This window comes from Porites lutea, chromosome 1 (assembly GCF_958299795.1).
Source record: "Porites lutea chromosome 1, jaPorLute2.1, whole genome shotgun sequence".
Taxonomy (NCBI): domain Eukaryota; kingdom Metazoa; phylum Cnidaria; class Anthozoa; order Scleractinia; family Poritidae; genus Porites; species Porites lutea.
Window position 1 is genome coordinate 9447108 of NC_133201.1, and position 22281 is coordinate 9469388.

Sequence of the window (22281 nt, forward strand, 5' to 3'; positions counted from 1 at the left end):
GAATGTTTCTTTTTTTTTTAACTTTCAAAACAGAAAGGTTTATTACTGCATACAGTTCGAATACAGTTGACAATGAAGTGTCCGCTTTAGGGAGGTTACTTTTTGTGAGAATCTGTTGATTGGGCAAGAAACAAGTGTCCGTTGTCCGCATTATTAAGCGGTTTGAATTGAGAGAAATGGTAAGGCCTTTCCCCAGGGACAAAGAAAAGTATCCATAATAGGACATGAGGTGCCCGCATTAGCGGGTGTCGTAAAGCGCGGTAGTCTTCACTCCTGTTTTTCCATTTTCACACTGACCGATACAGTCAAACTACTGTTCTCATATATAACTCCATTTATTCATTAACCTCCTTTAAGATTTTACAGCTGTCACTAATAAACAGGTAATCGACAAAGTTATATATACAAGCATGACATAAAAATAACCAAAAAGACCTGTACAGAAGTCCAATGGCCAAAAAGCTCATCAATTTCAGTGCGTGTGTAACACGTTACTACCGGTTTTCAATTTTCTGGGTTTTAATTGGGAAACAGGTTACCTTACTATTCTGGTTAACTCGCCTTTCTACCGAACCCTAGGTGAACATTCTGCGACAAAACGTCATTTGAAACGTGAACCATCGAAGTATTTAAGTGTAGGGATTGGTCAGCAGGTGTCCATGGAAACCGCCAGCATATCATAACGTAACTTGGCTCTAGGAGCAATCCTAGAAACCCAGGGATCGTCAGCGGGTGTCCAGTCTCCCCACAGAGCACCAGATTTGTCACATTGTCAATGATTTCGCCTCTAATTACAAACGCAAGTGAAACGCATGGTTAACGGGCCTACTAAACATTACAGAGATTTGTAATCGCATTCACAGCATACGGCAATTTACTTCAATTTGAAGACGGGTCGGTACCACTTTTCTTGTTCTGTGGCGATTATTACAACCAAAGTTCAGTACTAGTTTAGTGCTCGTAGCTAAAGATGACAGGCGAAATCATTGACAATACTATAACTAAACCTCTTCAAGTCCAAAAGGGAATAGGCTCCTGTTTGTACAGTCAACTCTCTCTAAGACGGACACCTTTGGGACCGGCACTAAGTGTCCGTCTTAGAGAGGTGTCCGTCTTATAGAGAGTCAAATAAAAGGAGTAAAGAAAGGCAGGGACCAACTCTAGATGTCCGTCTTATAGAGGTATCCGTTAAGAGAGAGTCGACTGTATACCTTTTTCAACAGAAAGCTCTAAGGCAGATCTTTCACATGGTACTATTTGCTGTTGATCAGCATCTCATGCTATAAAATCCGAAAAAGAGCAACAGCTTTGTTGCAGCCAACTAAAAAGTCAACATTAGTAGTCTGCAACTGCAGCCGTTGTTTGTGTGATCACGCAAAGTACCTGTGGCGTTTAGGACAACGACAAGCTAGCCGCACACACTGTTCTTTTAAACTCATCGTTCTTTATATATATAAAAAAAGAATAGTCGCTGAAGACTAATCCTCTAGCCTGAAGAGGACCTAACCTGTTAACAGTGAGAAGATGACCTGTAAACTGTCGAACCTTTGCTCGAATTTTTGCCTATAGGCCACTTAAAATTGTACGTAGGACTGGATCAGTTCTGTATGAAATTGCATTATAGGATTGTTTGAGAGAACTACCGACGCTGTCGCGCCTTGCGGTACAGTAAAACGTGCAAACTTGTTTGGCGACTTTGCTGCCAGACGAGTTGAATAGCGATGTTGCGCGTATTGCCAACCACGTTCGAGCATGTCTTGCAGCAAACAAGGCCGCAAGGGTTTTTTTTCGAGGGTGGTAAAACGCGCAATATCGCCAATCCACTCGTTTTACAGCAAACTCGCAAGACAAGTTGCAAGTATCTTGTTGCCCGTATTACAGTACTTTTATATTCGCGAGATCACGTAACCTGGAAACTGGGTCCAAAAACAGTCCCACAGTGCAATTCGATACAAACTCGACCCAGTCGCACTCTTACCCTTAAAATGGCTAATGTGTCCTTGACAAGCAACAAGAGAACAGAAACGATATATAGTACAGTCGCAGTTCTATTATAATCCTTCAGTTTTATGGCGCAGAAATCCTTTTGGAGGATGCAGGAATATCTATAAGGCATGTGCCGGCTTAGCTGAAGATTTAACAAAGTAGCAGGGCGAGTGTAGGTGTAGATTTCGACTGAGTATGGATCGTACATCGGAGACAAATCTAAGCGCATCCAACATTGGAAGAAGATTTAATAACGCTGTATCTGATGGATCGGCGAACCAGGACTTGATTGGAATGGCATTATCTGCGGACAAAATTAAAAATTAAAATTGCTTGCACGTGAAAAGCAGCAATCAGTAGTTACAATAGAATGGTATTAAACGTTTAAGCCCTAAGAATAATCAGCATCAAATTTCTCCTTGAAATATCAAGCTTTGTAAAAAAGAGTGGTCATGAGAATTACTGACATGATCACACAAGATGAATCTGCTTGATATTTTATCAACTTCTCCCCTCTACTTCTGTAGCAAATGAATAGGGGCAGCAAATGAGAATTCAAATTATGATCTTAGGGTTTAAAGGGTTAAATAGGCGACGTTACATGAGACGATTTGCAATTAAGACTCTTTTACGTCAACAAAATTGTAACGATGTTGCAGTGCTGTGTTACGCTGAAAATGGTCGTTGCGAATCGTCCTGTGTAACATAGCCTTTGGTGGTATCAGGTCGCTTCGACCCAAGGTCGATTCACCCAACGGCAGTTCGCCCGCAATTAAGACGATTCGCGCGATGTGTATTTGTCACTCTTACAGCCTGAAAAAAAGTAATAAACGTCAAAAAACAATGACTGCCATCCAAGCTTAACCAAAATAACTTCGCTGAAAAATTTTGGAAAATTTTCAACTCCCATTAAACATTACCAACGCTGGGAGGATACAGGCTTTCTGCCGCCGAGCAAGGTAGTTTCTGTTACCGCAATTTTTAATCTTGTTTTCTTTGAACTTTATAATATTTCGGCTTTTTAAAATGTATTTTTTTGTATCGTCTTGTATTACTTTTTAGGGATTTTTAAAGGTAGTTTTAAATGCTATAAAATGTAATCACAAATTCTTAAGTTAAAGACGTTTTTAAGACTCAGGGCCCCGATGGAGATCAACCCCCAAGCTGAAAGGTGCCACAAAGCAAAGTTTAAACAAAGTTTAAACAAAGTTTAAACAAAGCAAACAAAGTTTAACTTTACTTATACTTTATGTGCCTCCTGCTTTACCTGGGTTGTATTGATAAGCACCAGGGGAGTTGTCCAAAATAAAAACTGAGGACAGATCTTCATTGACTATTGTTAAATCTTTAGTATAGCTACCAAAATCTAACGTACAGTGCTGAAAAATGGAAACAAACTGCATTAGTTCTCACAAAAACGTATAACACCTACATGAAATACTCTGTATTGGCACGTCCAGGGGTGCCCAAGTCTCTTCTGGACAGGGCAGAGGTGCAATGGCCTTTTCCAGTTGTAAAAATTTTGCTCTTTAAGGGGTTTAATTTCGGTATTTCCGTATGGACCTTTTCATGCCTTGACAAAAAGAATATCTTGTGGTTTTTGTTTAATTCAGGTCATCTCAGGTTTTAACCTTAGAGTGGGATGGGTTTAGCAACTTGGCGTTGCATAAAAACCGTTCCGTCCACTCAATGATCCATGACTACAGCTGAGTATTCGCTCTTTGACTTTAACACATAGCTTGAATCAAAATGCATGAGGTATAAACAAGAAAAAAAAGTGGACATTCAAAGTAAGGTGGATCTCACCCCAGTAGAATAGTTTCCATCAACTCTAAGAGAACAAGTCCTCTTCTCCTAGTTTGTTAAGGATGATTAAAAAAGATCCTGATTTACAGCACTTTACCTGTCGGAAGTATCTTCTATTTAACATTCCTCTATTTCTGTCTAAGTTATCAGCAACAGCAGCACCATAGATCTAGAATACAAGCAAACAATAGCTTTATGGTAAACTTACTATAAGCCAAAACCCCATTGGCAGGAGACAGATGAACGAACTTTTGTGAGACAACGCCTGCTAATTTTCATTCTTAATGGAGAAGACTAGGATGTCTAACCATTTTCAAATGTCAGAGCAGAGGAAGCACAACCTCTTCAGTAATTTAAAGCCCCTGACAAAAGGTCAGATGAGAATCCAGCCTGGACCAGACACCCTGAATATAGGAAAGAATCCAGCTGAGTCTCAAATGGGTACCAGTCGGCGGTACATGTACCTCCCAGCAAAAAAAATTAAGTAAAAAAACAAACAAACAAACAAACAAATGAAATAGAGTAACAAAGAAGACACTCTCTGATGTCTTACCTCCATACTGGCAGTAAAAATCACAAGATCATACCACTGACTCACCTGTCAAAGAAAACAAAATTAAAATCACATTATGGACTTCATAAGTTTTTGTGAAGTATACCTTTACATTATGCTTAACAAAATCATACTATGTCTACATGTAAGCACATCAGAGCTGGATGATTAAACCTAATTGCTGACTTTATTTTTTGGAGGGAGCTGAAAGTTAATGCCTTTACTTATTATGATCTTGGTAGTTTTTTCTTCAGCAAGTTAGAAACTGTCCTATGATATGAAATTTACTTGGTTTCAAAGACCTCTCTTGTTTTTAAGTAAAGGATTCACAGACCACTAACCCTTACGATACCCATTAACCCTATCCCATACCATTAACCCACACTCATTTTACAAGCATCGTTTGGGTATGTTTTGATCAAAAAATCATTCCTGTCACGCCTTAAAGAATACTGTCCCATAATGTTTAAACAGTGCTCATCTTCTGCAACAAGGCGGTGAAAGGGATACTCACACATTCAAGAAAGAAGTCCACATGAGGTCTTTTGTGAACAAAAAATCTGATTGGGTGATGGTCTATTGTGACCTGTGAAATCAATTAAAAAGCATTTTTTAACTGGTTGAGAAGAGGACAAAACGTAAAATAAAGATAATCTTTCTAGCTGCACTGTCATTTTCGTAGGGGCAAATTACATTGTAAAATAATGACAACTGCAGTAATTCATTGGCCAGTGATAAATGGTAATCCTTGTCTTTCATGACGATAAAAAAATTAAAATTAACAAAATGTACCAGGAATACTGTCTCCTTGCAACAACTAAAAAATCACCACAAAGTATCAGTTACAGGTACATGTAGGTAAAATCCATTCCCAGATTAACCAGGGTTTTCTTTGTGTTCTAAGATTAATTAGGGTGAGAAAAGTTTAAAATGTTCCTTAAGCTTGCAGTTAAACTATACAGTCATGTATTCAGGCGCAACTCACTTACTGCCAAAATGACATAAGAACCTCTTTGTTATGATTTTCCTTAAATCAATACTCTCTTACCCGAAGTACAAAATCTGGAGGAGTTCCAGGCCTTACGGTCTGTCTTTGAACACTAAAGATGAAATGAAAAGAAAAGGTGTATTATTACCTTTTAAGAGTATAACAGTGTAGTTTGACTATTTTTTGCCAGGGTTTGTACCCTTTTTTGAACAAAAAATTCAAGGACTTTTCTAGGACACATTTCCCATTTTCAAGGACTCCATTCAATGTAAAAAAAGCCTTGAGTATATGTCTTGTTTTAGTTCTTCAATGTTCAATGTGGGCAATTTTATCCTGAAGGTCTTTCTGTGTTTGCTCCTTTTAGGTACACGAAAATCCGGGTTGGACAAAGTTAGCACCGAAATTGAAAGACTTTCAAGCACCCACTGCAATTTTCAAGGACTTTCAAGGCCTTGAATTTTTATTTTAAAATTCAAGGACTTTCAAGGTGAGTGCAAACCCTGTTTTGCCCTCCTCAGATTATTTTATTTCAAAGTGCTAAGAAAACTTGTAAGGATTCCACAGGCTTTGGTCAGAGACCAAGGACATTAATAAATCTTTTTATTGCAGGAAAATAAAGGGCCAATTTAATCACAACAAGATGCCCCCATGCATCCTGGCAACCATAAAATTAATAGACATGGTGACTCATAAATTGTACTAAAATCTTAATGACTTTACTTGTTGTTATATGACAAGACTTAGCTAAGTTACTGTGGGATTCAGTCCAAAGCTTCAGTATTATAATTTTTGTCAACCTTCAGACGTCGGTTATTCTGTCAATATTATTGAAATATTAAATAATTATGTTTCCAAAGGAAGTGGCAGATGGCCATAGACAAGGCACATATTTTTCTTTTCCTGGTAAATCAAAGGTTCCTTACCCATCATGATGTGAATGTATAAGTGTTTCATCCAAGTCAAGAACTAAAGTTTTTCTTTTTACTAGTCCTGGAAATAAAAATACATTATTACTTCTTAGTACCAAGAGGAACACAAAAATTCACCGTTCATACATATATGTCATAGTCAGGCCTGTCAAAAAGTTTTTAAGTAGCAGGCTGATAATGAATAGTAGGCGGCTTTTGAACTCGCACCAAAGGAACAAGTTACTTAGGGCCAAGGTATCTACATGTAGGGACACTCTGAAAGTTAGAGTCTCGGAAATCGTGTTTCTAGGGGTTTTCAAGAGGTATTTTCCACTATGGACACCACGTTGTTTTGTCAGAATACATGCAAGACTGGGAACAATGCCATCAAAATGTCCCAAGCGTTCCACGACATCGCACAGTTTGAATGTTTTACAGATCTAAACCTGTTTAAATGTGCATTCACTATCATTCAAAACCATTTACTGGGAAATAGATGCTCTACAATTTTATTTGATGGTGCTTATTTTTTGTTAGCAGACTTAATGGTAGAAGGAGATGAAAGTAGCCAGCTTAGGATGGCTAACTAGCCAGAGGTTTTGGCTGGCTACCAACCCTTATTGACAGCCCTGCGTAGTTAATTTCTTAACTCAGGTAATTCTTATCTTTCCTTTGTTTCAACTCATTAGCATACAGTTGTACATTACCATACCCAAAAACAAAAGAAAAACAAAAATTATCTGAGAAAAAAAAAACTACTGTACAACATGTATAAAAAAGCTAAATTTTGTTTTATTTTTTTGTGATGGGTATACTTACTTAATCTTTGAGTAGATATGGGTGAAAGGGGAAACAATTGATACTTTACAGTCTTGTGTTGTATAACCTGTGTAAAAAGACATTGATTAATTGGTATTAAAAGCAACAATGAACTTAAATATTACAGGTTAGAGCAACAACCAGCCAACATGGATGGAAGACCAGCCAGGGCTGCTGCCGCAGGTAGAGTTAAAGTAGCTCTGTCACAACCTCATTTTGTGGTCCTCTTTTTGTCTCATACTCAAAAAATGGGAAGAGGGCAAATATGATTTTGCCAGAAACAACCCCAATGTGCCAAATGCCTCCCTTACAAATGCCTGGCTAGATGCAAAAATTATGATGATCATGATGATGATAATAATAATAATAATAATAATAATAATAATAATAATAATAATAATAATAATAATAATAATAATAATAATAATAATAAAGTGATTTTACTTAACCCTTGAAATAGGTAGTAGTATACTATGAACTATTATGCACTAATTCTATTGTCTTCTTTTCTTTATTTGTACCTATTTGGCACTAGTTGTTACTAACTTTTTCATGGGTCAAGTAAAATTGCTCTAATGATAATAACAGCAACAATAATAACAATAACAACAATAGCAATAATGTTAATGACAAAGATAATGATCATGAATGACTATTGATAATGATAATAATAAAGATAATGATGATGATAAAGAAAATATAACAATAATAGTAATAATATGTGCTCCTGAAAATGTTTTCATTTATTGTTGTTACAGTCATTATTTAGACTAAATCAGTTTGAACACCTTGCACTCGTTTCCACCTACATGCAAAGGTATAAATCTCAGGGAAAAAGAAGAGTTGGACTGCATAAAATTAAATTAGATTACTGCCACTGACAATATCTAATCAATGAAATAATAATTCACAACATAATCTGTACTTTCTTTGAACTGCAGAGTAGTGTAACAAGGGATTTAGTTTGGAAACTATAATGTAAATAATATTCAGTAGAACAATGAAAGCAAGGATAGGTCCACTATAAAAGGTAAAGTTTTACTCTGCCGGCAAAAATGTCAAAGATTTGAATTACATAATTCAGGATAAAAAAGCAAAAACAACCAAAAAAAGCCTTTGTTCTTTCTCGAGTTTGTTACACGTGTGCTGCTTGGCAACTCAATCACCCTCAAGCTATAAAAGTATATCATACTACCGGATTCAGAAGTGCTATCAAGTGAGTGAAAACTTTCCTGCAGAGAATTGAGGTTACAAAATTGTACATGTGCAATGTACATCAATTAATTGTTTGCTTCTTATCAACTTCCGTTTTGTAAAGGGCAAAGCTATAACTGAAAGCTTGCAGTTTGCGATGAAAAATGAAAGATATCAGACAATGCAACAAACAAATCAAAAGTTGCCCCGGGGAAAAAGGCGTGACCTAATAACACCTGAACGTAACCAAATGCCTCAGCTCTTGGCAATTCAAAATGAATGACTGCATAACTTAACCTTTCAATTTCCTTGTTTGTCTAACAAAACACCTCGTTATTAGCTTGCCAAAGGTGAAGTTTAAATAATAATCAAACTCAAATAAAATCGCTGCAAATTCAATAACCCTAACGCCATAACTGTCTATGGGCCACATGAGAGAGTATAGCAGATTTAAAGCAAATTTAATATTTAATTCGCAAAAATATGCATCAGATTGACAACTTGGGCTTATATTGGTGCAAGTAAATAATTTGCTTCCATACAGATTGCAGCGCGTCCACAACATAAGCAAACAAGGCAAATTATCTGCTTTGATTTTCACCTTGTTCGAGGATTTATGTAATTCCCTCCATACCTTTTTTAAGTTCCTTCTCAGAACGTACAGTATGAGTGTCCAAATCTTGATTAGGGCCATCACGAAAAATCGAATTCCTATGATGTTGTACAAACTTCTCAAACAATCCATGGTCGCAAGCACCCACATTGAGAACTTCTTGAAGACACCCGAGCACAAACTCTTGGAAAAAACAAAAACTGTCCGCAAGCTCGAACTCCAAACTTTTGTACTCATAACGCTATATTCTGACCGGTGAAGACACCATGTTTGTGTTCTCAGATCGAAAGCGCATGATTTGCTGGGAACGAGCCTGGCCGCTAAGGGCCCTGGGATAGTTAACCTCGTTATCGCTACAACTTATTCCGAAACGAGGCTTCTAATCCAAGATGGCGGGAGATACGAGGCAAATTTACTAGGTTCTATTTCAGCATTTTTTTTCGGACTTTTGGAATTCCTGTGTTGTGTTTTCACGTCTCACCAAGGTAACTTTATTTTTTCAACAGCTTTTTGTGTGTGTAGTGTGCTCATGGCGTGATTTTCACTTGCTTATTTCCTTAAAATTCCCCCCACGTGAGAAGAAAAGTCAGTTTCTCTGGAACAACGTAGGCATTTCAAATCTTTAGTTGATAGGTTTCGATTCTGAAAAAAACTCTTTTACCTTTGTTTTGCATTCGTTTTATTCGTATATCCGCTTGTCCTGGCTATGGCTAAGGGTCTGCATGTATTTAACTGTGTGGATTTTATTATTACAGTCTGGCTTATGATGGATCAAAGTTACTCTGGTGTGTACTGTCTTGGAGGGACGAGATCTAGATACCGTTATGCTGTGGCAGGTTTGTTTTCAGATCCTTAAGAAACTGCAGAATATCTTGCGAGCAGAGGTATTTTGGTTGGTCCAATTTATATATTGCTGGGGCAGCCGAGAGGAACCAGCTTCTCAAGAAATAATTCTTTGTGCCGTCACGCCACTGAACGTGTTTCGTGATTATTTCCACTTGAGACGTAGGTTAGTCATTTTAGAGATAATATCTGTCAGAAATCCTTATTATTGGTCAATCTGTTACGCTCGGATTTCCTTTAGCAAAGTTATAATAGTCATTGTCTTATTTACTCTCTAGTTTTTTCACATCAACCCAGCCTACGTAAGTTCTTTCCTTTTTATACCTTATAAAAAGTAATTTCAACTTTGCTGGTTATGCTGCCCAATTTCAGCCAAGACCAAATATCGGTCGAAGTAGCGGAACAGAAAAAAAGGAAAGAACTTACTTTGCTAAAGGAAATCCGAGCGTAACAGATTGACCAATAATAAGGATTTCTGACAGATACTATCTCTAAAATGACTAACCTACGTCTCAAGCGGAAATAATCACGAAACAGGTTCAGTGGCGTGACGGCACATTCTTAGACCTGTTGAACATGTAAAAGGATTAAATCCATAGATACACCGCGTGCACGTGGTTTGGATTAGTTGAATGATGCTATATAGAGTATCTGTCGGCCATAGTGCATGTACCGGTAATCATAATACACATGGTCTTACCGTTTAACTTAAGTATTATAAACACAGAGCATGGTTTTTTGTCATAACTGTTGCTCAGCAGGTTTTGAGAATCATTTGGTTGTTTATCTGACCACGGTTAAGCAAGGAATGTTGAAGAAATCCCTCTGCTCACAAGGCACCGAATACTAAGCACTGTTAGCAGGCTTGCCTGGTTGTTGAAACATTGGATAGCGCTATCCACCAGAAAAATCACTATCCAGTGGATAAGTCTTAGGGCAACCATTGCATTATTCACTACGGGTAGATATGGATTTTTCCAGTGGATGACACTATCAGCCTTTTGAAAAAAATGGGCCCAACTTTGTAACCTGGTTTCCTTTTTGATCCCAGGGATTGCAAATTAATAAGGAACACTAGGGTGAAATTATTGCAGAAACAGTTCACAAGAGGTTGGACACTCATCATTACAGAACAAAAGTAACTTCTGGTGAAATTTTGGATTCTCCTTACCTTGTATCAGGAATCACCAAGGGACTTGTTCCAAGCACCACTACCTCTACCTTTGAAGACTCTACCGCGATCAAAATTACACATGCTTTTGCAACTGGTTTAGTGAGATTGGCATACTTAAGGAGTCTAGTCCTTTTAACTCCAATTGGATGCCATTCCATTAGCTCTTCTTGTTGTATAAGGGTAAAAACATTAAAACTAACACTGGTCAAGACTAAAGCAATTTGATTGGTGAAAAAGAAAACAGATCATGTTTATCATAAAAATGCCTGATCATGTTAGTTTTTTTTAATGATGAAATAAGTAATAGTGGCACTCCACCATACACTGAAAGGCTGAAAAATCGGTAACTATTAATTTTTGAATTTTGCAATTGACCCCAATACTCTTGAACCCTCACTAGCTCGAACAGTTTTATGTATCCCTTCGGAGTTTGAGTTACCAGGCTTTTACTGTATACTTGAAACAGAGTTATACTTGATCGAACAACGATTGTCTACATATGATTTTATTTAAATCTGTACAGGAAGGTACGTTGGACAACCGTCGCTTGTTACTCAACCACAGCTTTGTGAAAAGTGCAACAATAATCAGGCTTTAAAAATCCAAGAATTAAATTCATTTGAACCTTTGAGAGAGGTAGGTTCAGCAGTGGTATTCTCTTCACTGATCTCTATTCACATGCCATAGTACTTATGAGGAGAATTTGTGAAACGATCAAGAACGGTTTTAGTCTGAGATCATTTCCTATATTCTCAACTCTAGAATGTTTATTTACTGGTAAGTAAGTACAGTCAACTCTCTCTAAGACGGACACCTTTGGGACCGGCACTAGTTGTCCATCTTAGAGAGATTTCTATCTGGTAGAGAGTCAAATAGAGAGAGCAAAGAAAGGCAGAGACCAACTCTAGGTGTCCATTTACAGAGATGTCCGTCTTATAGAGATGTCTGTTAAGAGAGAGTCGACTGTATCCATATGATATGTTAAGGAGAAATTGGATGATGGTCACCTTCAGGGGTCAAAGTGTTAGCCTTGTCTCTCCTGATCACACCTAAGCTGCAAAAGAAATGGTCGCTGTATGATAAAAAACCTTTTTTTTTCGTTTGGTGGTATTTAAAGCACAAAGCAAAGGCTATTGAGGCCATGCAAATATATTAATAACAAATATTTCAAATGGAAGCTATGAAGATGTTAAAAAACATACTTGCTTGATTGAAGGCAAACTATTTCAAAGTGTGCCCAATATTCTTTCTGGAAAGATAAACAAGTCAAATATGCAAAATACCAGAAATGCGTTATATATAAGATGCGCTGCTAGAGGGGTATTTAAAGAGGGTAAATTTGTTCTGTATCCTTCTCTCTGATCTATTTTGATTGGTCACTGGTTATTTTATAGAATGATTTTGAGTCTGAACTGAATCCTCACAAGCAGAAACTGGATCAGAAATACCCACTATGCCAATCATGCCAAGACATTGTTAATCATCATTTGAAGACACAAGCCATGGATCTCAAAACATTCTTACTGGACAGTCACCTTCAACAGTCCAAGTCTACTCCAACAAAGGTGTGTTTATTTATAGTGCAGAGGATTTCGTAGTTCCGCAGGCCAATGTATCTGGGAAAGAGCTCTTGTTGTCCTGGAAATGTGTCAGCAAATTAGTGAAGCTTAAAAATATTTGTGGTTTTGATTTTTTTGACTGATATGATAAGAATTTGGCCATCATGTATATAAATGCTCTCAATAATTTATTAGTAATTAATTTTAGTCATGTTAAAAAGTACAATGTACAGAACTTTACTTACAGATCTCACCAACCTCCTCACTTACCCCCAAGTGGTTTTTCCAACTGGAATGAAAAAAAAAAAAATTGTTATTCTGGGTGAGAAGAGGAGCCCGCTATCCTAATCTCCAGATTGTTATCACACATGCATTGTATGTATATAGCCAGCATTTGTTTGGACTTCACTCAGAATGAATGGAATGCACAGAACATAATTTGATCACTTGCATTTGGACCTTCACTCGTAATCTGATCACTTATGTGAAACTTATGCAAAGCACACTAACACAGTGATGGAGCAATTATTTTGATCTTCAATTTTGTCACCCACACTCCATCTTTGATCACTAGTACTAGTAAATACACCATGATACACTGAGTGCAGTGAAAGCCATAGAGGAGGAGGGAGGGGTAGGGCACTTGGTTAAGGGTGTTCATTCTGCTAGGGCCTTGGATCCCCTGCCCTATTCTAGACTTAAATTGTACTTGCCAATGACCTCACACTGGGTAAAAGCATCCTAGGCTTATTTCAGTATTAATTTAGGATGGGCAAGAAAGATATGATCAAAGTACAGTGACCCCATCTCGGATCCATCGTGGTCAGCGGCCAGCAAGCATGATAGCCACATTTTTTCTAGCTCTGCTAGACTTCATTTGATTTTTTTATTTTTTCTGTTCTTGACTTACTTCGAACTTTTTTTTTTTAAATAATTAAGAACTAAGGAACAAAGAATGTAACTTTAAGGGGCACAATATTAGCTTATCTAGTCATGCCCCTCTCCTCTCCTTCCTATATATAATGTAATATAATTTAAGTGCTGTAATTCCGAATTGTACGTTATCTTTCCTTGTAAATATTATTTGTTAGTTACCTTTTTTACCTTGTATATTTCTGCATTATCATCTGCTATGGTTTGGAGAAACAAATAAAATGAAAAAATGAAAAATGAAATTAAATTAAATCCTGGGCCAAAAAGGTCAAAATTGGGACCCCTTGACACACTTACAATACTGTAGAAGGTAAAAATTGGGTCCTACTCAGTGACACATAACCATATATGTAGCTACCTATAAGTTGTCCCCCTAACCCCACCCCTTCCCCCAATCTAACCCCAGAATGTTATTCCAAGGTTATAAATTATTTGAGTTCAAGGTAATGATAATATTAATGAACATTTCCATTCCATTTTGTTTAACGTTCCATGCAGCTTCTTAAAAGATCTTCATCTCCTGAGTCAATTTTTCTGGTGCTGGTTCAGTTGGTCTGTGTTCTTCTTGCCTCTTTGCTGGTTTGTTCTGAATCTCATCCAGGTGGCCATAGCATGTGTGGTGAGTTACACAATAAAATATTATCTGAATAAATCATTATTATCTTTCATATGACAGCAGTGTCAATAGTAGCTTAAACTACCTGAGTGAAAATCTCCAGCTGGCTTTCTACGTGTAGTTCTTTGTAGGGCACAAGTTTTGGTGTGAAAATATACCTGTATTGCGATTAATATTTACAAAATGCTAATGAATTGCACTAACATGATCGGTCAGAGCAAGAATTAGTCTTTATTTTACATGTAGTTATGGTGTATGGTCCATATTTTCTTGAAATGTGTTTGTGTTTTTTTTCCATTGCAGGTAAAAATTACTCATTTTGGAACAGTCCTCATGTGTTACACAGTACTTTTTTCTCTTATTTAACCTCTTCAAATCACAACTTTACAGCCAAACAAATAGTGCTTCGTTTCCCCGGCCTTGTTAAAAGTATAAAGATCTCATTGTGGTCAAAAGGGTTGGAACTGATTTTCTGTTTGTCAAGTAAGTGACCTTTTATGATACAGTCTAAAGTCTCTTAATAGGCTGACTGAATGCTAGACTATGAGCAGTCTCTCTTTTTTCTTAGTCTGTCAAGCAAAACGTGTGAGACATGCAAATGACCATGTGTGTGACTGCTGCTCGACGCTCTTGTGCATGCGTGCACTCTCCTCACTAAATCTGACAAAAAAGAGAGACTGCTCACAGTCTAAGTGAATGCTCTTATGAGCTGAAATACATGGAATTCTTGAGTGCTGATTGCCTGATTTTTCTTATACAATTTGTAACTGTTTCAGTTTTGATTGTTCTAAGGTTGAAAAGGCTAAACAAAATTCCAAAAGTCATTTTTTGATTTAAAGAAACAAACAAACAAAGTAAACCAAACCAATGATCAAACCAAAGGACTTCATCCACAGAATAAAAGTTTACATTTAGAACTACATAGGTATTTTTAAATACCATGTGAACATACTGCTGCAGAGGTTTCTTGTGACGCAGAAGCCAAAGATCTGTTATGTTTGTGTCATTTCATTTTGTTAATTTTTCTTTTGGCCAGGTTTGACAAAAAGGAGATACTTACATGTTTCTTTGGCTTGCTTGTTACTAAATATCCTGATATTTTTGAAGAGAAAAACCAGGTATTTAAAATAAATTAGTGGAGGTTTCACTACCATGTTGTCTAAGGATATAGATGTGTAACATAAGGGAATGCAATGTAAGTAGTCATCGTGGGGAGAATTACCAATCGCAAAACTTAATGGCCAAGAATTTCCCTGTATAGGTCAATTGTTGTTGGACTATAGAGTTACCTTACTGGTACTTAATTTAAACTATTCCTGTGGTAGTTGAACTGTTTTCTGATGTAAACACTTTCTCTTTTCGCAATTAAGTGAGGGTCCCCAATAGGTCAATCCCATTATACCGATCCAAAATTTCCTGCAATTCCGTAATCCTGAGGGTTATTTTTGGCATCCCGCCTCCTGCGCATACCTTCAATCCCGAATCTTGCCCGATTTTGCTTTAAAATCCTGAATCCCGAGCCTCAAATAAGGGAAATGCCGGATCGCGAAAAACCTATTGGGGACCCTCTTGAGTTGAATAGCTGCTTGCCACTTGAGTGAAAACTCACAAGACAGCGTATAAGCTCCCACGTAAAGAGTTTGGCTATGGTTAGTGGTTGCTAATGTGAGGCAAGGGTAGCCTGTTCCAGGCTCTCAGATAGTGGGGATGAAGCACGAAAGTGAGAGACACGCAAAAATTTGAGGGTGTGATTTGGGAAAAGGGGGCGCTTTCTCATGCGGACCCGACCATCGCGGAGCCTAGAACAGGCTAAAGTAAGGGGGACAGAGGGTGGGGTCAAATGATTTGAATCAGAGGCCACATGCAAAAATTCAGCTGAGTTGGAAGAAAAAAAAATCACCCAAAACGTCACTTAACATTCGGTTATACCAAGCCCTTCACTTAGCAGTGCATTTCCTGTTTTATACAAGCACTGTAATTACATTGGTTACATGTTGATGTTTTGCAGTAGTTACAGTGTGGCTACTTGAAGTGGGGCACTTAGATGAAGATGGTTCAATCACAACGGTTTGTGAAAACAAAAGATTCTCAAGTTTTTTTGCAAATGCAGTTCTAAAATTCAACATTCAACTATGCAACCATTGAAAACTTTTAAACCGTTTGAACGTACTTGACCTCTCAGGAAACAGCCCTCAAATTTATGAATGTTATTGGTCTGCTTGCAAAAAAAACTTGAGAATCTTTTGTTTTCAGAAATCGTTGGGATTAGACAATCTTCCTCCGAGTGCGCCGGTTCGACTAGTAGCACGATAAAAGGTAGAAACGGACGTGAAATTGCATGGACTAATTCTTCTGTGAGTTAATGCATATAACATTATTGCTGCTTTGTATTTTTGCAGATTTGGTATTCTAACTCTGTTATCTTGGACTGTCCTGTCTGTTTTAAGATTTTGGTGAGTAATATGAAGTAGAAAACATATTTTGCTGAAACAATTTATTGATATGGTGATTTATTCTCGTGATTCTTTGTTTAGTGGGCGGCGGATGCCTCGTGCTAAATAAACCAGGTTAAGCTGTCGCCATGCGGTCACTAGCGGTGCGCAAATGAGTCATTTTGTTAATGTCCTCTTCGCTAATCAGGTTTTTTCCTTACCTATGAGAAGTGAAGAACAAAAAACATTAAGTAAAAGGATTCAGCATTATAATTAGTGGTTTTATTTTTTTTCTTTCAGGGAATTGTTTTGGTGGAAGAGTGACTGTAGATGGCGATTCATAAGCGCAACATTATGTTGGTTTCTCAGCTCCTCTTTATTTCTGTTTTCTCTTTTGTCATACTCAAGAGTGCTGGGAAAACACAAGAAAAGAAGGTTACTGGATGCTTTGCTGGAGCTGATATTTAACAATTATTGCATGAGGCTGAGTTAGCCTGCGTATAGCCGCACCCTCCCCCCGTTTTTCCTTTGTTTGGGGGAGGGTGCGGCTATACGTAGGCTAAGGCTGAGTATCATTTGAAAAATTATGGAGTTCTAAGGCCGAGGCGGACAACACCCTCTTCGATCTCCATAATTCTTCATATGATACGAAAGTCGAATTCAATAATTGTTTTATTATTCATTCAAAATAATTCCTAGTTTAAAAACAAGCGAAAAAACATGTAAACCTCCATCGATGTTAAGTTCATCTTCAATTGCCTGTTTATCAGCAAGTTTAGGAGATAAAGGGTTGTTCAGTTCTGTAAATATAGCTGATGTCGTCCGTCGAGTTGTATTCTTGCTGTTCTTGCTATGTTTTTGGCCAATAGTTCACCTATTTCTTCATCGCGAAACGAGTGAAATGCTATGCCATTTTCTACTCACATTATATGCCAAATCGAAAAATATTTGAAACCACTATCTTTCTGTATGTAAGCCATTTCAAGGCGATTTATGGTGGAAACAAATGAAAAAGGAAACCGTCTCTGCCGGCGTGCTACCCATCTTATTCAAGATGGGGCCAAACGCATCCCTACTTAAATCATTCCACCCAAAAAACTAATTACCAAGTTTTCCTACCACAAAAAATTCCGGAAGCGAAAATTTCAAACCCCCCAAAATATCCTTCGATCATCTGCGTCACTTGAAGGTTATGTGAGTGATTTGCCTGATAGCTCGCTTTATCAAATAACCAATAACTTCTGTTGTAATACGTCCTGGATGTCGTTTCTCTCTGTTGAGTATGACTGTTGTATTTGTAACAAATGACAGATACCGTATTTCTCCGAGCAAGCCAAGCTCAGATGAACATCAGAGTACTGAATGTGAAATCATGGAGATTGACAGTGAGGTAAAATACCTTAAAAAATTGAATATGATTATAACTATTTTAAAATCTCTTTTCATGCTTCATATTCCTTTACATATTAAGTCAATTATTATTTAGCTTGTTAGCAGGCTCACTTGTGCGAGTTCGTGGAAAATTTTTGGCGAAGGAGCTGTCATTCCGGAAGGAGTCCTCGGCCCACTCTCCTCGCGGGATGGTTGTTCTAATGTAGGATGAATTTGGCCAAAGGAATGGCATATAAAGCTGGGACAAACCAGCTACATAAGAAGATTTTCCCAGCAATGAAAGTAAGGAACAACCACCATCCGGGCTGGAGTAATGTAGAGCTAAAGGGAGGGAAGGGAGGGGAAAATGTTTCCTAAATTTCATGTAGCAGTGATTTTAATTCTTGCTAATTAGAAGCCTGATTTTACTTTTGTTTTCAGTGCACTCCTCCAAATAATAAGATAGCAACTGAACTAGACTACAATTTGAATGGCTTGTCATTGGACGGCTTGCGAACAGAAAGAAGAAATGGCTTCCATACACATCACTCATCCCAAGTCAACTCTGATAGGACAGGTATTATTGGAAAGCAAGCGTAGGTAGGCAGGTAGCTTAGTCTGCATATACAGCCTCGCTCCTCGGTCTTTGCGTGGACGTTCCTTGCGGCGAGGGGCGAGGGGAGACGGCTGTGTAGGCCACTGTATAAAATACCATAATATTCTCAAAATTGTAGTGTGGGTAGTACTTCATGTGAACCTTTCCTTTCCTTTTGTGCCCGATTTGCACGTGCAATGCGGGTCAGTTTGTCGAAAATTTGCATACTCGGCGTATTGGCGCAAACGTTCAACGTTGGTCACAATATACTTTATTACTTTTGTCTTTTCATTCGTTCAGGATTTTGGCAACGAAAGAAGTGAGTTGGAAGGTCTCCTTAAACAAGTAAAAAACAACGCAGACAAGAAAGAACGACGTTTCGGTGTCATGTTGACGCCATTTTCAAGTTCAAAATGCTCGCTGATAAACTGTCAAGATGACACCGAAACGTCGTTCTTTCTTGTCCGCGTTTTTTTTTTTACTTGTTTCTGTATAACTATACCGGGCCTTGCCTCTTTAATCAGAGAAAAAGCTACTGGTTCCACTGCAAGCCTCCTGTACGTACTCTGGATTCTATTTTTGGAAACCGGCCATTGCTCGTGCAGTTCGTGCACAGAACACAAGATTATGTGAGCGTCAGGTTTACATGAAACTGTATCCAAGCGGCAATTTGAGAATTTTATGGTATTTTCGGCAGTGGCCTATTCGTAGGCTACAGGTATCTTAACTCGGTTCGAAGTTGCCTAGTCCCTTAACGCCGTTTTCCCAGGCCTTCTCGGTCAATTCATTTCGGTGATGTAGGCGACTCGGTCGGACCACATGACCCGATGTGCTTGGACCGCGCAGAATATTGAGGCCTAGGGACTAGGCAAGGTTCGAAGAAGACTGAGTTGACTTGACTTGACCGTTTTTTCGTGAGTTAAGACTGTGGTTTCTTTCGTAGGATCTTTCTGGAGACAAAATGTAGCAATTAATAACGAGGAATCACCCTTAGTTTCCATGCAGCAAAGACCCCTAATAGTTCCAGCTACATTGCATTTCTCTGGTCTTCCACAAAAATCCAGCATGTACACTCAAGAAGCAGTAACTGGTAAGACAATTAATCGGACTCTTTTTTTTTATATGGCGGAACATTTTCTTTTTATTTCAGCCACATCCCTGTGCATAGTTGTTATTTTACCAGGCATCTCAGTTTACTTGCGTGAGTTTTTCTCATTTTTTTTCCCGCCCCAACCCTCTATCGCTTTTCCAACGGTTCATCCATCACTAGCCTGTGTACCGAGCCCCCCACCCTGTCCCCTCAGGAAAAATCGGATAAAGGCCCACTTCTCCGATTTTTCCTGAGGGAGGAGGGGTCTGTACACAGGTAGGAGGGTGATAGACTCCTGACACAGGCTATTCATCACAAGACTCTTTTTTCTTTTATTTTTTATTTGGCCTTACTTTTATAATAGCACGTTTTGGTGGCACTGCGGGTTTCAGTTTAATTAAATTTACTTAGGTCTTGCGCTTTTCGCTTGAAAGTAATAAAATAGTGTAAATTGCAAAACCATGTGTCCAACACCTCACTGCTCCACTGCACATTGCATTTTCATCTCTCCTCTGGGTGTTCAATATGCGATGAAGAACTGCGTCTTGTGCTTGATGAGCTTTACGGGTTTTCTAATTCATATTTTGCACCAAGTCAACTGCACCACGAAAGTCACCTTCCGGTTAAGCGTTTTCGTCGGTTCCTAACTCCTGTCCGTAAAAATCGGTGTTCGTTTCTAGCCCGCGACCAAATTGATAAAACATTTTCAAGTGCAATTCATAAGTGTGGTTATTGTTTTCCAACTCCGAAACAATTGCTACGCTTGTAAATTACGCTTGTATACTGAAGTTTTCTTAAATCAGCTCAGGTATACGCAAGGGGGGAGTTGCATGATTTCATTTGCTACAAGCGACTATTTATTTATTTATTTATTTATTTAGTTATTTAGTTAGTTAGTTATTTCATATTTAATAGACGCTCTTTGTTGTTCTCAATATTCTTCTTAGTCACTCGACCTCTTGGTTCAACTCCTCGTGCTGACTCTTCATATGACGATACTTTCTCGGATTCAGCGGAGGAGGAACCTTGCGAGGTGAGAAAGAAGTTATTTCTCACAGCTTATAAAACAGCCTGCGTGGAAGGCGTTAAAAGGGGAAGGGAAAAGGGGAATTTGGGCGCGCGAGAGCTAGTGTGGCGCGAGAGCTCGTGTGGCGCGTGGTCTCGCGCCCTTATTCCCTTCCCTTTCCCTTTCGAACGCCTGCCACGCAGGCTACTTATAAAACTACTCGCAGAACTAAGGCCCCGCCTGTATGGAGAAAATTTGTCACGAGCAGAAGGGTCATTACCCTACCCGAGCCACCCTAGGCGAGTCAACTTTTCATACATTTCCTTACTAAACGTGGCGAACCGTTTACATGACAAATAAAACGTTGGCTCAGCTAGAAGGCCGGGTCAGCCTTTTTTCGATGGTAGGTCACCCTCCTAGCTGGGCCATTTTTCTCCATATAAACACTTTGGTTGACCCAGCCGGGTCAACTGGGTCAAACTGGGTCAGAGCACGCGCGTGCGCTGTTTTTGACAATCAGGATCCCGTTTTTTGAAACTGAAAGACCCGGTATTTAATAGGCATTTTATTGTTTTCGAAAGGCCCGGCATTTTATTTAATAGCTCAGTCCAGTCTCATCTCGTAAGGATGTATTTCCACTGTCGAGTAACTTTTATATTACGTGTACGCGAGTAAATGAAAAAGAGGCAATGTATGGAAGGTCACGTGTACACGTAAAAGTTGAACCTTGCTCAACTTTTAATTTTACGCGCTGCCTTTCATAAATTGCTTCAATTTATTTAAGGTGGATTTCCATTGTCGCGTAACGGTGGAAATCCACCTTAACGAGTAGACCCCGCCTTGTACCACAGGGCACCAATGTTTGATGCTGTTACTCTTTATTTATACATTACAGAACTTAAAAATGTGGAGCAATAAGCGGCCGAACCCCGCAAAGAATGCAAAGAAAATAAAAAGACGCTCATTGAAAAGAAAAGCAGGGAGTCAGAGAGGAAGTTTTTTGAGCGCCAGAACGCTTCTGCTACTTGTAAGCTTACTTTTAAACCTATATTTTCTTATTTTATTTACCGAGTGGCCCGTACGAATTTTACATTCTCTGTTGAAAATTTTGATGAGATTATACTGAGTTTTACGCTGTTAAGATTGTATATTTTCCCCATCAAATTCATATTAAATTATTACAAGCGTACAGTAATAGGTTGCTTTTCAAAGGATTCAAATTAATGTAAGGATAGTTGAATAAAATGCTAGCAATCGCAGGTGCTGTAGGGAGCCATTTTGACTGGGTCTGGTTCTGTGTTGTGGCCAAGTTACCTTAATGCACAACTTTTCAAGAGAGACGCGACCTTACTTGCTGAGAGCAGCAAAACCAGTGAAAACGTGACTGAACAACTGAATTCGCATAGTTTCAAACTGATTCTCGCAATTATTCCAACTTGCGCAGTTATTTTAAGACTGGCAAATTAAGTTGGTGCAGAGTTCGAGCTCCGACAGATACGATAAAAAAATTGCAGTATTACCTTGCTGTTCAAGGGACGAAAACAAAATGCGTAGAAAAGCGTGATGCTTGTGCCCGAAGTTCCCTTTCCCGTTGTAGATCCCTATTGGAATGTAACAGCTCTCCTAACCCTAAAAGCCAATTGATTCGATACCCTAACCGTGAAACAATGGGAAATAATGATAAACAATGACGTGTTATTGTTTTCTGCGACCAATGAGGAAACACCTTACGAGCAGCTCCTACATTACTGCCCGACTGGGGAGCTTTAGCGACAACGACTGCGACCGTAGGGAA

General features: G+C 38.5%; 2 protein-coding genes across 3 annotated transcripts; one reads left to right on the plus strand and one right to left on the minus strand.

The window, feature by feature from the left end:
* Window positions 1-316: 316 nt before the first annotated feature.
* On the minus strand, window positions 317-9154 carry LOC140944464 (CTD nuclear envelope phosphatase 1A-like). The gene is made up of 9 exons (XM_073393606.1): window positions 8889-9154; window positions 7061-7127; window positions 6257-6323; window positions 5394-5445; window positions 4860-4931; window positions 4346-4390; window positions 3890-3961; window positions 3254-3365; window positions 317-2290 (listed from the first exon to the last, which is right to left on the minus strand). Exons 1-9 carry the CDS (start codon window positions 9102-9104, stop codon window positions 2106-2108), a joined length of 888 nt encoding a protein of 295 aa, XP_073249707.1. The 5' UTR covers window positions 9105-9154; the 3' UTR covers window positions 317-2105.
* A 106-nt stretch (window positions 9155-9260) lies between these two features.
* LOC140934876 (uncharacterized) lies at window positions 9261-21745 on the plus strand. Of its 2 annotated transcripts, XM_073384442.1 has the most exons (14): window positions 9261-9352; window positions 9623-9703; window positions 11408-11520; window positions 12279-12449; window positions 13875-13995; window positions 14296-14475; window positions 15029-15110; window positions 16392-16445; window positions 16725-16859; window positions 17736-17814; window positions 18237-18372; window positions 19334-19480; window positions 20428-20513; window positions 21382-21745. In XM_073384442.1, exons 2-14 carry the CDS (start codon window positions 9631-9633, stop codon window positions 21610-21612), a joined length of 1608 nt encoding a protein of 535 aa, XP_073240543.1. In that variant the 5' UTR covers window positions 9261-9352; window positions 9623-9630; the 3' UTR covers window positions 21613-21745. The 2 variants fall into 2 exon arrangements, with proteins under 2 accessions (XP_073240543.1, XP_073240550.1); XM_073384449.1 differs by lacking the exon at window positions 20428-20513 and having other exon boundaries at window positions 21382-21557.
* Window positions 21746-22281: the final 536 nt, after the last annotated feature.

Bases quoted from the DNA above. Each gene is read 5' to 3' on its own strand.
- LOC140944464 (XM_073393606.1), bottom strand. From the start codon at position 9,104: ATGAGTACAAAAGTTTGGAGTTCGAGCTTGCGGACAGTTTTTGTTTTT. The intron at 4,391-4,859 runs GTGAGTATCCCT...TTTCTTTGACAG, and splicing joins TGGACTTCTTTCTTGAATGT to GTGAGTCAGTGGTATGATCT. The intron at 3,366-3,889 runs GTAAAGTGCTGT...TCCATTTTTCAG, and splicing joins ATAGAAGATACTTCCGACAG to CACTGTACGTTAGATTTTGG.
- LOC140934876 (XM_073384442.1), top strand. From the start codon at position 9,631: ATGATGGATCAAAGTTACTCTGGTGTGTACTGTCTTGGAGGGACGAGA. The intron at 14,476-15,028 runs GTAAGTGACCTT...TCTTTTGGCCAG, and splicing joins ACTGATTTTCTGTTTGTCAA to GTTTGACAAAAAGGAGATAC. The intron at 19,481-20,427 runs GTAAGACAATTA...TATTCTTCTTAG, and splicing joins CACTCAAGAAGCAGTAACTG to TCACTCGACCTCTTGGTTCA.